Genomic DNA, 15,384 nt, shown 5'->3' with positions numbered 1-15,384 from the left:
TGAGTGTGAGCATAAAAGGCACCAGGAGGGACCCTGAGGGTAATGGAACTGCTTTATGTCTTGACTGTGGTGTTGGATACATGAACCTACTCATATGATAAAACTGTATAGAACTTAACACTCACACACAAAGTACAAGTAAAATGAAAGAAATCTAAACAAGAGAGATGGATGAATATCAATATCCTGGCTAGTTTTGTAACATGTTACCCTTAGGGCAACCTGAGTAAAGGGTACAAGGGATCATCTGTATTCTACCTTATAACTTCATGTGAATCTATAATTATCTCAAAATGAAAAAAGTTTAATTAAAAAAAATGGCCTTCCCCACTCTGCTTTAACCATGTCATGGCTGCTCTGTGTACGGGCAGGGCATTCCACAGAAAGTTGCAGACCCACTGACCCAGAGGGCGGGCTCTCCACGTTCAGCTGCATCTGTAGAGCGCGCAACTCTCTCCCAGCACATCTACGTACTGCTATCACTGTGGCACTTGCACTATATATTGTTTTCATAAATTACAGTCCCATCCTTCAGCTACACAAATCTCTGCTGCAGAATAAGGGACTCAGCTTCAGAGTCAAGGGATCCTAGAGGAAAAGAAACAGGAAGCATATTGGAACAGCTCCACATGTTTCTGCCCCATCTTCAGTTGACAGGCATTCAGAGTACCTACTATATAGCAGGCTCTGGACAAGGCTGAGGGCATAGAGATGACTATGGATGCTGATGACTCCCTGGGAACTTCTGTCTTGTGGAGATAGAATACAAACACATTACTATAGTCAATGGGAATAATGCTAGAATGAGGGTATAGAGAAAAGGAATTTTTCCCAGAAGGGAGTATCAGTCCTGCCCAAGGGGAGGGTCTAGGATGGGGTAGCAAGATGTTCTTCTAGGAGGAGAGGTATAAGCCTTGAAGGGCATAGGGATGCAGCATACAGAGAGTGAAGAGGGGGCTGAAAGGTAGGAGCGGAGCCAGGAGGCGGGGTGTGGACAGATTACGAACTAAGGTTGGCTTTTCAGCAGTGTTTGTTATAATCAGAACTCTAATCAGAAAAATTAGTCTGGTTTGTGGGATGGAGGAAGGATTGGTGTGGGAGAGACAAACAGTAATCAGATCACTTTGGAAATCACTCCTGGTTCCAGAGCAGAAGGAATGGTGGGCCCATCAACTGAGATGGAATGATCAAGGAATATTGTATTTAGCAATCAGTTTGGCTTAATACATTCTGAGTTTGAGATATCTCTGGATATGAGGTACACCAGAGGGATAGTTTCACTAAGATGGGATCAACATGAATTTCATTGCAAGAGGTACTGAGGGCTCAAGGCAATGCTATGACATGGTTTTATCTGCAAGAAATTCTCTAGAACAGACCCCAAAGATAACCACTCTAACATTTAAGGGAGCAACAGAAGGAGGGACACGCTCATGAGTACACGCTCCCTTCTTCATTCAATTAACGACTCAAAAGTCACTTCACCTGGCAAGCCAGCAGCACTGGTGATCACCCAGCCAGAGCCCGTAAGGGTTAAAAGGGTAAGGAGGCCAGGAATGGACAATTCCTCTGAAAACAGATGTTGGAATGCTATGACATATCCGCTTCCATACCCATGAGGGGGAGCGGTGCTTCACCCGGCAGAAGAGAATAATTTAGAAGGCTCGATATGGGTTTCCTGCAATTGGTGGTTGTGGTGGGGGGACACAAGAGTGTGTAGCTATAGTCCAGCAGACTCTAAGCCAAGTGGGGGTGATGGTCTGATGAGGCCAAAGAAAGGAGTTGGACACAGAGGTCAAGACATGGGGTGACTGGTGCAACGTATGTACGGGGAGTCCAGAGTGATTGACTGGAGAAAGCAACTGCTACTGGCATCTACACGTAGCAAACCTAGCAACTATCTGTAGCCTCTTCCTCCTTGCACGGCCAGCATTCGAAGGAGAGGAAGGCCTGCCATCTGGATGTTCTTCATTACAAGGTAGATGCTCTGGGTTGGCTATCCCCAGAGCCCCTGACCTTGAGTGCTGAAGAACATGTTCTTCTACATATTCTGCCTGATGGGACTATAGAAGGAGGATGGGATCTCTACATTCTCAAGATAATGATTACCAGGGATGTTCAGGGTGTGCTTGCACAAGCCAGCTCTCCAGCATGTACCATACAAAGGGGCTGGTGTCTCATCCACGCCTGCAGAATCTAAAGATGAGAGGTGATGGCAGAAAAAGCAAGCCTGGTGGAAGAGCAAAGAGAAAAAGGACTGCATGGGAATAAATTGTCATACCCTTTGTAGGGTAAGGACACCTTTCTTACAGCCACGCGGCCCTACAGGTGGGGCACAGCCTAGAGCCCTGGTAAAATAAGTAGGCATGACGTGGGCCTAACCAGAGGGTCAGAGCCTCAACTCACAGGGGGTGTATTAGTGAGAAGCATAAAAAGGCATCCTTCTGTGGCTGATAAATGATACAAAAGTGGCCTTTTCTCCCTTTGAGAAGTCCCTCCTTGGGGCACAAAACCAAGTCTGCATTTTGGCCTCCACTCACCCATTTGTCTGGCGCCTTTGCTCACAGCACAGACTACATAAACTCATTGGTACTCTGGAGCGGGCAGGAGCAAGGGAGGGCATTGTCCACAGTGGGCCAGAGAGACATCACCCAGACAGTGGAGGAGACACCCTGCAGAGAAATTCTTAGGGAAACCACAAGGTTCTCTCTCAGGACAAATAGTCGGCTCAAAATACCTGCGGAGCCCGGAGGCCTGGTGCTGGATTCTAGTTGCAGAGGTCTCAGATGCTGAGTCTGGAGAGGAGGGGGTGGGTGCGCAGCCTAGTGAGGAAGGAGAAATGGATGAGCCCATTTTCCCATACCTGTTTGCTGCCCAAAGCAGTCCTGACCTCAAGGGCAGAGAGAGCCTTACAGGTAGGAAGGTAGAGGGAATCTTACACTGAACTGGGACTGTTCTGGGTGCTCAAAGTTAGGGACCTGCCCAAAATTTTATATGCAAGGGCCCAGGAAAAAAATGTACCTGGACATTGAGCTTGAATGGCATTGGAGAGAAAGAAGTTGCCTTCTGTGTGCACCCTATTCTATCTAGCTAATAAGATGCAATAAGATAATGGCATCTGTATTCCTGCTGGAAAGCCCAGGGCTTGGCACAGACCAAGGGGTAAATCGTGAGGTTTGAAAGGCACATATCCAGCTCCTCTGTTAGAATTTGGCAGTGTTTGCAGTTCACTTTCTGCCACATCATTATTTTACTGTGAATAAGTAGAGTTGGAAGTGGAAGGCAGGGCATTTATGTATGAGTTTGTGGCAGGCGAGCCTGCCAACTTAGCAGCTCTCCTGTCAAAGCCTAAGGATTCTCTCTCCTTGCAGGGTATGCATGCAGAGCGGTGGGCTGCTTGAAGCTCTGCAAACAGATGAGCAGCCAACTAATAGGTCAATCAATTAGTATTACTGGGCACCCACCATGTGCCCCCAGGTTCAGGGACTAGGCGCCTGGGAATTCACAACGAGGTAAGTGCATGTCCTTCTGCTCCTTAAATAAAAGAGTTTTCGGCTTCCACGGGGATTTTTATTGGCATTGTACATTTCACAATTTATTTTTATAGAGCCTTTTATGTGAAGTGTCTCAAAGCTAAGCAGAGGGAAGGAAAGAAACACACAGGAAGGCCCCATAGCTTCTTCCAAACTCACGATCCCCATCGACTCACACTTGGTGGTGTTGGGTGTGAAGAACATCATCTAAAAATAAATCAGGCTGCAAAGCAGAAGCCTGTACCATGATGGATCCCAAGGAAGGGTAGTGTTGCTGAGATGATTCTTTTTTTATGCCAGTGTTTCTTATTCTTTGTTATGTGTTCTTCCCTGGTTCAAGCCAGGTTTAGAAAATTCTGAACTTGAGCACTGACCTCGTGGACTGAAAGAATGACTTTGGGTTGTGAGGTCATGAGCGGGAGCTGTTCACTGGGGTCTGGAAGCCCCTCGTGGGTCCTCTCTGATGGTGTCCGGAGACCCATGGCTTGAGATGAGGGGCCATTTTGGCAGTCAATTCTTGCACTTGAAAGAAGAAGATGGGCCCCACCTCAGCAGAGAGCATGTATTTGCCTGGCCCTCAGGTCCATCCAAGAGGGAGCCGGGATGCCCAGACCAGGGGCAGGGAGACAGACTGAGAATTGCAGAATCAGTGTTACGTCTCTGGGCCAATCCCTGCTGCTCCCCCCATATGAGCTTTCCCAGAGAGCTGCAGTGAGCCTAGGGCAAAGGAGGACATTAGAAGGTGGTGTCTGTGGGGCAACAGGGGTGGGGGGATAAACAGGAGACTCCTCAGCTATGCTAAAAAGGGAACCTGGAGGGATGGACTAGGAGAGGCCGACTGAGGTCTGGGCTGGAGGACCAGGCCTGCAATAAGGAGCAAAGGGCCTGGGGTTGCATGGTAGAGAGTCCTGTGAGGTTGAGTCCTGGGGCCCAGAGGAAAGGGAATATTAGCAACCTGGTCTTCTAGACCTGTAGTTTGAATGACTGGTGTGTGCATATGTCTGGTCTAATTCATGAAGGATATCCAGCCTTACCTACAACAGGGCAGAGGCCACAGCTGCCGTGAGTCCTTCGCTTAGAGAGAAACAGACAATAAGAGATGGAAACAATGAGTGCAGCAACTCTTGAAGAGCCACAGTCCTAACAAAATGTGTGAAACCATTCTCCTGGGAAAGGGAAGCAGCATTTAGTGCCAGACACAGTGCTGGGTGCTTCTGTACTTTGTCTCAGGCACTTACAACCCTATGGCCTCTTTTGTTAAAAAAAGAAACCAAGGCAGAAGTTGGGAAGTAACTTGCTCGAGGTCACCAGCTCTTCTGTAGCAGAGCAGAGACTGAAGTCCAGGCCTGTGAGACTCCTTGCACTACTGATAACTGATTAGACACAAGGGTTTGAAAAGGCCTCCAAAGAGTGGTAGAAAGTTTGATAAGACACTCTACAGTTCTTTGAATTTTTCACAGAAGCCAAGAAAAGCCTTCTGGGTCAGTGGCCTCTGAGAGTATTGTGTGGTTTAGAAGAAAGTTGGGGGATAGAGACCTCAGGGTCACTTTGACCAAGTGTTCATTTAGTCTCCATTCAGGGATTTCCTGATGTTGTGGGTGGGACTTCTTCCTTCTGTGTGTCCCGGGACAGCCATCCATGTAGGGACATTACAATATTCATAACATTTCAATTCATTCATGCTGCTCCTATTTGTGAAATGGTGACCATGTGTAGAGTTCTGATATTAGAAACTCTTAAAAACAAAAGACACATCAGACATGGGGTCCATCTTTAAGAAGAATCACCCTGGCACTGGTTTAGCTCGCCTGGAGGGCGCCTTGGCTGCTGAGGAAAAACCAGGCTTCTGATGGAGAGAAGGCATCGACCTATTGTCAGTGACTCACAGAGCAGAAAGCTGACCCCTCCATGCATGGACAGAGGTGGCCCTTTTTTGCTCAGCCCTCTGCCCCAGCCCCCCCCCCCCCCCCCCCCCCCACCCCCCCCCCCCCCCCCCCCCCCCCCCCCCCCCCCCCCCCCCCCCCCCCCCCCCCCCCCCCCCCCCCCCCCCCCCCCCCCCCGCTTCAGTTCAAGGATATGGCCGTCTCCTTAGACCAACATTGAAGGCTGTGGGCTAAGAGAGGCAGGTCTTGTCACAACTTCACTGGTCAGGACCAAATGGAAAGGGATGTACTCACCAAGATAAAAACATTCTGGCTTCATGCATTGAGGCAATGTTTACATCCTGAATTCCCTCCACACTGACAACACTGAAACTCTCAGCTGACCTGTAGCCAACTGACCTCACAGTTTAGCACAGGTTAGTGACTTCTGCAATAGTCTGTCCTGTCCAAAGGGCCCAAACACTCCATCTGTCTTGCTCTGACACTGCAAACCCACCCCGACCCTGGCCCCTCTGTGACTCAGTGTTGGCGGTCGCGGGTCGGGGGGCGGTCAGGGGTAAGTATGAACCAAGTGACCACCCCTAGGGAACACAGTCGTCAGTAGTTCCAGATGTGGGCATGGCTCAGAATGCTGCTGGCATCAGGAGCCTAGCTTAGGAAAGGGGTATGTACCACAGGGTTGTGGTCCGGCGACCACAGACAAGCTCCCCTCGTATCCGCAGTGAGCGCTGCAGTGCCTCGGAAAGCCAGCAGGGGAGGCACTGCCGGCTCAGGCCAGCCTGGCAGCGGCGAGGCTCCACTGCGCAGGCTCGCGGGCGCCGCTGGGATTGGACGGCTTCGACCCCGCAGGGCCGGCGGGCTCCCGCGAGAACCCAACTGGCTTGCGGGCTGGGGGCGGGCCGGGGGCGGGCCGGGGGCGGGCCGGGGGCGGTTGGGGCCCCGTGGGGCGGGGCGGGGAAGGGCCAGGTGAGGAAAGGTAGTGGGGGCCAGGTGGGACGGGGGAGGATGGGGGAGGCTGCTGCGCAGTAGCGTGAGACGGCCGACTCGGGCCCACCCTCTGGTCCCAGAGGGAGATGCCATTGATACCCAGAGGCCGAAGGAGTGGGCTGTGGCCCTAGACACCAGGAGGCCTGCCTGCGCTGGGTTTCGGGCAGGCCCTGGGCAGAGTGAGGCCCGAGGCAACTGCAGCCTGTGGGGGGGGGGGGGGCGGTGAGGACCCTCAGCCTGGGCAGTGTGATGCCCAGCTGTACTGTGACATGTGTTGTGGTTCCTGTGTGTGACAGGTTTGGGGCAGCAAACACTTTGGCTCTGTGGTAAAGAAAGTCCTTGAACTCTCGTTGAGGAGCATGGAGCTGATATGATTGGTAAGAAGCCATAAAATAAGGTATTAAGGTACTAAGACATGGTCTTCGCTGGCCCGGGCTGGGGAGGTTTAGAGGCCAAGAACTCCATTCCCACTCAAGGACCAGTGATGGTTGGGGGGCCTAGCAAGAAACGTAATTAATTCATCAGTTAATTCAACAGCAAGTTTTGAACACCTCCTGTGTGCCAAGAACTGTTCTGGAAGTTGAGAATATATATGAACAAGATAGGCAGTCTCCCTGCCCGAAGGAGTTCTATTCTAGGTGGGAGATAGCCAGTCAAGGCTGAGTCCTGTTTTTTTTTTTTTTTTTTTTTTTTTTGCCTTGCCTACTTTTGCCTCTCTTTAATGAGATGGGGAAAGCTGTAGGTGGGGGGTAGTTTTCATTTTTGGAAGGGGTGGAACCAAGAATTAGGTTTTGAATATGTTAGGTTTGAGATGCCCACTAGGTTTTTCTCCAACGTGCAACATACAAACAACATAGTTGGAAAGACTTTTCCAGTGAACTCTGTATACCCACCACCTGGGTCCTACCATTAATATCTAGCCACCCTTGGTTTTTTTCACATAGTGATTTATCTCTCCGTCCCTCTCCATCTGTCACCTTGCAGATTTATTTATTTTTATTATGGTAAAATATACATAACATAAATCTAGTAGATTTTTAAGGTGAATTGTTAGATTGGCCATTGGAAATTTGAGTCTGAAGTCCTGGGTGATGTCAGGGCTTTGGAATCACTACTATATAGATGGTATTTAAACGAAGGGATTGGTTGAACACTTAGGTTGAGAGTGTACACAAAGAGGAGGAGGGGAAGCCAAAAAAAGGAGGAGGTGGTGGTTAACTGTGGTGAATGCTACTGTGTAAGATAATTGCAGAGTTAGGATTTTAATCATTTTAATAAGACTTCAGTGGAGTAGAGGGGCCTTAAGGTCAAGTGGATTTTTTTTTTTTTTTTGCAAGATAGAAGAAACTAGAATATGTTTCTATGCCAGTGGGATTGAATTCACAGGGAGAATTGCAGATGAGAGACAGCAACATTGCAGGGGGAAGTCCTTGAATATCTGAGAGGGGAGGAGACCCCAGGGCACATAGGTAGTTAGCTTTGAATTGACAGGAATACATATTCCATTATAACTAGAGGGGAAGCTGAGACAATGGGTGCGGATGCAGACGGGATAGTGGCACCGTGTGTCTGTGATGTGGTCATTGGCCGAAAGGGCACAGGGGAGAGGAGAAGAGGTGTTACAACTTGGAGGAGACACATGTGCCATCATCCTTCTGGAGACTGGAAAAGTGAAGTTACTAGGGAAAGGGGACTGGACTGTCAAGCAGTGTTGAATACCTGTTTGAGATGTGTAGTCATGAATTTAAAGTGAGATCAACCAGTGGGGGTTGTGTGGTTTTCTCTGGGAACGTTAGACCCTGGAAGTGGGTTTTGAGGATTAAATGAGACAATATATGGAAACCATTTAATAAGTGGCAAGCATGAGTTCTCATTTTGTTTTTCTTTTGTTTATGCAAATGTAACTGAGGGGGGCTGACCTTTACCACCTGACAGGGTCTTCTCCAGTGAACCCTGAGTGCACTGTTTGTGGCTCCTTGGAAGTCTGGCTTCTGGTGTGGTTATATTTATACAGCTTGATAATTGGGGATGTTGGCTAAAAAGGACAAACTGTAGCAAATGGGGCTCTCATTGTCAGACTGAATCAGTCTTGAACTGGATGGGCTAGGGCTGTGGTCACAGTGGTAGTTGTAAAGTTCTTGTGAAAATCTTCTATTTTGCATTTCATATTGGATCTGATATACTGGGGATTTACAGAATCTACAGTTCGAAGATCACCAGAAGAGATTTTCAGATTAATAGGTTGTTATTTCTCCCTGACCACTTGTGCTGTATTGTGGTACAAATAATAACATGAGCTGACACCCACAGCTCTTAAAAAATGCTCAGTACTGTTATATCACATGCATTGTTTTGTTTAATCCTCACCCCAACTCAAGTGAGGCAGGTATCTTTCTTTTCCAGGTGCAAAAATGGTGCAGAGGGGTTAAGTAACTTACCCATAGTACACACAGTCTGATCTCCAGTTTCTGCTACAGACTTAACTTTAAAAAAATTGTTTTAAGACTGCTTGGCCATCACTCATCTACACTGTAGTGTAGTAGTTAAGGTAACAGACTGAAGCAAATTGCCTGGGTTCAAAACCTGCCACTTACTAGCTCTGTGTCTTTGTTCAAATCATTTAACTTCTGTGTACATTGTGTTGGTTTTTTTTTTTTTCCTATGAAACTGGAATAATAATAGTACTTGCTTGGTAGGGTTATTGTGAGGATCACATGAATTAATGTATTTAATAAGCTTAAAAGAATGCCTGGTTGTTTAAATGCCATGATCATCTCCCTGGTAGTGCAGCCAGGGTGATATCTGTACTGATTGATTGACTCCCCTAAAATCATTCTCTAAGGCCCCTGCTATGCTACTGTGTTTAGTGGAGTTTGAAGATTGCAGGGCACTCTATTAATGCTTCTAATTCAGGGATTGCCTTTCCTTAGATTTTATTATCTCTCTGTGGGAAGCAAATATAACAATTTGCCTCTAGGTGCAGAAAACGACTTAGATTTCATTCAGACTCATCTGACCAGTGAGGTTAATTTCATTAGTCCTGGTGTTGTATACCACTTAAAGGGAAATAAGTCCTGGGCATTCCATTTTGTCATTCCCAAATCGGCAGCCTAATGGTACTTAGTTAGAAAGACCAGTGGCCTGCATAGCTGTTGCTGGGCACAGCGTATGGTAAATGATGTGCATACTACATTAGTCTGCACATTAAAATGTTCTGAAAAGATCTGTAAAATTTAGACTTTCTGTGATGTTTTGAATCAGTTACTGACTAAAAGCAACGGGGCAGGCTTGGCATGGAAGGCCAGTGAAGGTTCTAAATGATCTTTGCTGGTATATAGTAGGGAGAGTAAATGCATGATATAAAGTAATGCTTACCTGCGGGTTTCTGTCAGAATCACCAGGGGGAAGTTTTATGGCGCCTTCAAAATGACAGGCTCCATGTGCATGGATTCTGAATCACTAAGTTATGGCAGGGTTCTGGAATCAATATTTTTTGAGAGCTCCAGGAATGACTGAGATGTGCAGTTAGCATTGGATGTCATTTGTGCAAATCAGGTGTTTTTCAGCGCTGACTGTGCTTTAGAATCACAGATCAATTAGCTTTTTAAAGAATACTGATAACTCTGGACCTACCCCAGGGATTCTGATTTAATTGACTTGCGCAAGGTCTGGACATCGGTATTGGTAATCTTTTAAAAAGCTTAGGTTGATTCTAACCTGCATCCAGGTTTGAGAATCACTGGTATAAATAATCAGCTAGATTTCCCTTCAAAGTTTTGTTACTCATAGATTTAAAATAGATATAGTTCAGGCAGCATCTTATCATCAGGACGGTGAAAAAAGTTAGCATTTCTGAACTTCTCCAATGCAAATGTTCAATTCAGTAATCAGATAACAAAATTAGGTATGAATTGATGATTGAATTAACATTTATCATACTACGCAATGAAAATTTCATCACGTTTGCCCCGGAGAGGCAAATTAACATTTACTAAGAGCTTTGTGTATAATCACAATCTTTGGGAGGTGTGTATTATTCCTACTTTGTAGAAGAGATTTTTGGGGCTGAGGGAGGTTAAGTAACTTGCCCCAGATTTCCACCCCGTGTGTACAGCTCCACAGCCTAGGTTCCATTTCCTCAGGAGTTTTCTCTCTGGCCTTCACACTGGGATCACCTGGAGAACTTCAGTGATCAAAACTTGAAGCCCATTCTTAGATTCTGATTTCATTGGTTTGGTGTGGCCTGGAATCAGTATTTTGCAGAGCACTCCAGGTAATTCGAATGTGCACAATCCTGGTGGTCTAAATTTATTTTCTTTTACGCCCGCAGGTAGCCATCTGTGGACTGCTATGACTAGGTTCCTCGCCTTCTCAAATTTACTTCCTTCACATCATTTCTTTCTCGTCCTTTTAATACGTATGTGTTGAATGCCCACTTTGTGCCATTCATCCTGGTGCTGAGATGACACATGGAGACACAAGTCACCATGGTACTTATATTGAGGGAGATAGTACACATGTGAGCAGATGCATAAGGACTTACATCCATAAGTAAACTTTAAGGTAATGAAAAGTGCTTTTAAGAAAATGAAGCAAGGTAATAAGTAAAGTGATCCTGATAGCCATGCCTGAGAGTTCCAGTTGCTCCACATTTTTGGAGAATTATTTTGTATTGTTTGTGTGCATGTGTGTTTCACTTCAGCCATTCTAATGGGTCTGTAGTGGTATCTTGTTATTGTTTTCTTTTGCATTTTCTGTTGACAAATGGTATTGAGCATTTTTTCATATGTTTATTTACCATCCATAGTTTTTCTTTGGTGAAATGTCTATTCAGATATTTTGGTCATTTAGAAAAACATGGGTTGTTTGTCTTCTTGTTGAGTTATAAGGGTTTTTATATGTTTGGAATACAAGTCCTTTTGCAGATAGGTGTTTCTTCTAGCCTGTGGCTTATCTTTATATTTTCTTAACGTTATCTTTTAAAGAGCAGGGTTTTTAAATTTTTATGACTCCAATTATCAATTTTTTCTTTTGTGGTTTGTGCTCTTAGTGTCCTAATATATGTATTTTCTCACAGTTCTGGAAGCTAGAAGTCTGAAATCAAGTTGTGAGCGGAGCTATGCTCCCACTGAAGTTTGTCCAGCCATACCCTTAGTCTTATTTCCAGAGCATGAGATATTAGATAGGTTGAGAATATTCCGAATCATCAAGTGCTGGTTCCGTTTTGCTTAACAGTTCCTTCCTCAGTTTATTTCTTTCCTCTTGCATTTTGCCATAGGCAGCAAGGAGAAACCATGGTCACATGTTCCACACTTTGCTTAGAAATCTCCTCAGCTAAATAGCCAAGTTCATTCAGTTGACCCCTGAACAACATAGGTTTGAACTGCATGGGTCCACGCATATGTGGATTTTTTTCAATAAATAACAGTATAGTACTGTAAATATATTTTCTCTTCCTAATGGTTTTTAAATAATATTTTCTTTTCTATAGCTTACTTTATTGTAAGAATACAGTATATGATTAAAAAAAGAATACAGTATATGATACATATACAAATGATGTATTAATTGACTCTTTGTGTTTTTCTCAAGGCTTCCAGTCAACAGTAGGCTTTTAGTAGTTAAGTTTTTGGGAAGTCAAAAGTTATAAATGGATTTTTACTACATAAGGGTCAGTGCCCCTAACCTCCACTTTGTTCAAGGGTCTACTGTAATTTTAAGTTTTACTTTCCATCCAACAGTAGAACATAATTTGGCTAGTTTTTGCCATTTTGTGACAATGATTGCTTTTCTTCCAGTATCCAATAATATATTCATTATGTCCTTTTAAGGTCTTGCCAGAAGAATTTTTAAAGTTTATATTGCTAGCAACATTCTGTTCTTGACAGTATATATCTTCTCTAAGATTGTGTATGTATTCTTTAAGATTGTAGGTGTTTTTTTCACCATTCCTTTCTTTTCTCTCTGACCCCTCACAGTACCATCTTTAATGTCCATATTTCTACTAACAGTCTTTTCAAGGCATTCTAGACTTTTTATATCATGTGCTTCAAAACTCTTCAATCCTCTACCCATTACCTAATTCCAAAGCCACATCTTTTTTTTTTTTTTTTTTTTTTTGGTATCTGCTACAGCAACACTGTACTTTCTGGTACCAGCATATTAGCAATATCTTAGGGCTGCCAATAACACAGTGCTACAGAGCGGGTGGCTTAAAACAACAACAAAAAAACCCCAAAAAACTCAGAAATTTATTCTTTCACAGTTCTGGAGGGAAAATTCTGAAATTTTGTCACAAGGCCATGTTCTCTCTGAAGTCTGTATAGAAGGATCTTTTTCCTTGCTTCTTCCTAACTTTTGGTGGTTGCCAGCAATCCTTGCTGTTCTTGGCTTCTAGACACATCACTCCAGTTTTTGCCTCTCTTGTCACATGGATTTCTTCCTCTGCATCTGTGTCCAAATTTCTCTTTTCTTAAAAGGACATCAGTCATTGCATTAGGACCTCATCTTAACTTGATTACGTCTGCGAATAGCCTCTTTCCAAATAAATTTACATTCACAGGTACTAGGGGTTAGGACTTCAAAATATCTTTTTAGGAGATACAGTTTGCCCACAACAATCACATAGGAGAAAATTCAGGTGACCTTGGTACTGGCAATGAGTTTTTAGATACTACACCAAAAAGAATCATCTGTGGATCACCATGAAAGAAAAGATTGATAATTTAGTTTTTATTAAAGTTAAAAACTTCTGTGAAAGATACTATTAAGAAAATAAAAACAAGCCTCACACTTGGAGATGATGTTTGCAAAATAGGTATCTGATAGAGGACTTGTAACATAGTTTGAAATCATCGGGAGTATGGCCTGTTCAGACTGGCTTCTTTTTCTTAGCAACATTCACTAAGGTTCCTCCATATCTATTTATAGCTTGATAGCTCATTTCTTTTTATCACCAAATAATATTACATTGTGTGGATGTCCCACAGTTTGTTTATGCACTCAACCATTGAAGTACATTTTGGTTGTTTCCAGCCTCCCCCATCCCCGCCCCCAGTTTTTGATGATTATGAATAAAGCAACTATCAGCATTTGAACATGGGGTTTTTTGTGGATATAAATTTAAAATCAGTTGTGTGAATACCTAAGAATACAATTGCTAGGTCATATGGCAGTACTATATTTAGCTTTGTAAAATGTGCAAATTGTCTTCCAGAGTGGCTGTACCATTTTGCATTCCCAGCAATGAATCTCCATCCTTAACAGTGTTTGGTTTGGTCAGTTTTTTGAATTTTAGCCTTTCCAATAGGTATGTAGTAACATGTTGTAATTTCCAGCTCTCTAATGATATATGATGTTGAGCATCTTTTCATATGCTTATTTGCCATCTCCATATATTCTTTGGTGAGGTGTAAGTTTACATCTTCTGCCCATTAAAAAAATTTTTTTAATTGTTGAGCTTTTTAAGCGTTCTTTTTTTTTAAAGCCACCCAGTTTGTGATACTTTGTTATGGTAGCCCTTGGGCACCAATACAGTTACCTTTCAGAAGTTTTATAGTTTTGTGCCATTTTGAGTTAATTTTTATAAGTGTAAAGTGTATGTGTATATATATATATATATATATATATATATATATATACTTTTTTTTTTTTTTTGCTTATGGATGTCCAGTTGTTTCAGTGCCATTTGTCAAAAAGAACTTTCTCCACTGAATTGCATTTGCTCTTTTCTCAAGGATCGGTTGACTGAATTTGTATGGGTCTATGTTTGGGCTCTCTATGGATCTATTTGTCTGTTTTTTCACCAGTACAATGCTGTATTGATTACTGTAGCTTTATAATAGTTAAGTCTTGAAATCCCGTAGTGTCAGTGCTCCGACTTTGTTTTTCAGTATTGTGTTGCTTATCCTAAATCTTTTGCCTTTTCACATATACTTTAGAATGAGTTTATTGGTAACTACAAAATAACTTGCTGGAATTTGGATTGAGATTGCATTGACTCCATAAAACACATTTGGAAGAATTGAGATCTTAACAGTTTTGAGTCTTTCTATCCATGAACATGGAATATTTCTTCATTTATTTAGATCTTTCCTTTCTTTCATCAGTTTTGTAGTGTTCCTCCTATACATCCAGTACATATTTTGTTAGATTTATACCTATGTATTTCATTTTGGATGAAGCTAATGTATGATGTGTTTTTTTATTTCTAATTCTATTTGTTCATTGCTGGTATATAGGAAAGGAATTGACATTTGTATGTTAACTTTGTACCCTTCAACCTTGCTATAATTGCTTATTAGTTCCAGGAGTTCTTTTTTTTTGTTGATTCTTTGGGATTTTCTTCTTAGACAATCATGTCATCAGAGATTAAAGACAGTTTTATTTTTTCCTTTCCAATCTGTGTATCTTTTATTTCCCTCTCTTGTTTTAGGCATTAGGTAGGACTTCTATAATTTGATCTTGAATAAGAGTGGTGAGAGAGGACATCCTTGCCTTGTTCCCCATCTTAGAAGAAAGCATCCAGTTTATCAGCATTAAGTTACCTGTAGATTTTTTTGTAGATGTTCTTTATCAAGTTGAGGAAGTTCCCCTCCTTTAATCCTAGTTTCCTGAGAGTTTTTATCGTGAATGAATTTGGATTTTGTTAAATGTTTTTTCTGTGTATATATTGATATGGTAATATAATTTTTCTTCTTTAGCCTGTTTTGTTGCATTACATCAATTGATTTTCAAGTGTTGAACCAACCTTATATACCTGGAATAAATTTTGCTGGTCATGGTGTATAATTATATGTATATATTATTGGATTCAATTGTTATTATTTTTGTTGAGGATTTTTGTATCTGTGTTCATGAGTGATTTTGGTCTATAGTTTTTTTTTTTCTTTTCTTTTAAATATCTTTATCTGGTTTTGATGTTAGGGCAATGTAGGCTTCATAGAATGAGTTAGGAAGTGTTCTGTATGATTCTGTTTTGT

The 15,384-nt window shown here is 43.1% G+C and overlaps 1 protein-coding gene across 9 annotated transcripts in view; it reads left to right on the top strand.

Annotated features, from left to right (window-relative positions):
- The first annotated feature begins 6,031 nt into the window (after window positions 1-6,031).
- Window positions 6,032-15,384, top strand: part of PTPN20 (protein tyrosine phosphatase non-receptor type 20) — a 124,475-nt gene continuing 115,122 nt past the window's right edge. For 3 of the 9 annotated variants that reach the window (XM_027594826.2, XM_027594800.2, XM_035724350.1), the window contains exon 1: window positions 6,601-6,780. Coding sequence is in view for 1 of the 9 variants with exons in the window: in XM_027594800.2 (XP_027450601.2) it covers window positions 6,774-6,780 (7 nt within the window). In the remaining 8 variants the exon portion in view is untranslated. The other 6 variants (XR_004819663.1, XM_035724348.1, XM_035724346.1 and 3 more) reach the window with 5 other exon arrangements.

The sequence above is a fragment of the Zalophus californianus genome, chromosome 15, assembly GCF_009762305.2.
Source record: "Zalophus californianus isolate mZalCal1 chromosome 15, mZalCal1.pri.v2, whole genome shotgun sequence".
NCBI lineage: Eukaryota > Metazoa > Chordata > Mammalia > Carnivora > Otariidae > Zalophus > Zalophus californianus.
The sequence above is the reverse complement of the archived record's forward strand: the minus strand, read 5'-3'. Positions and strand labels throughout refer to the sequence as shown.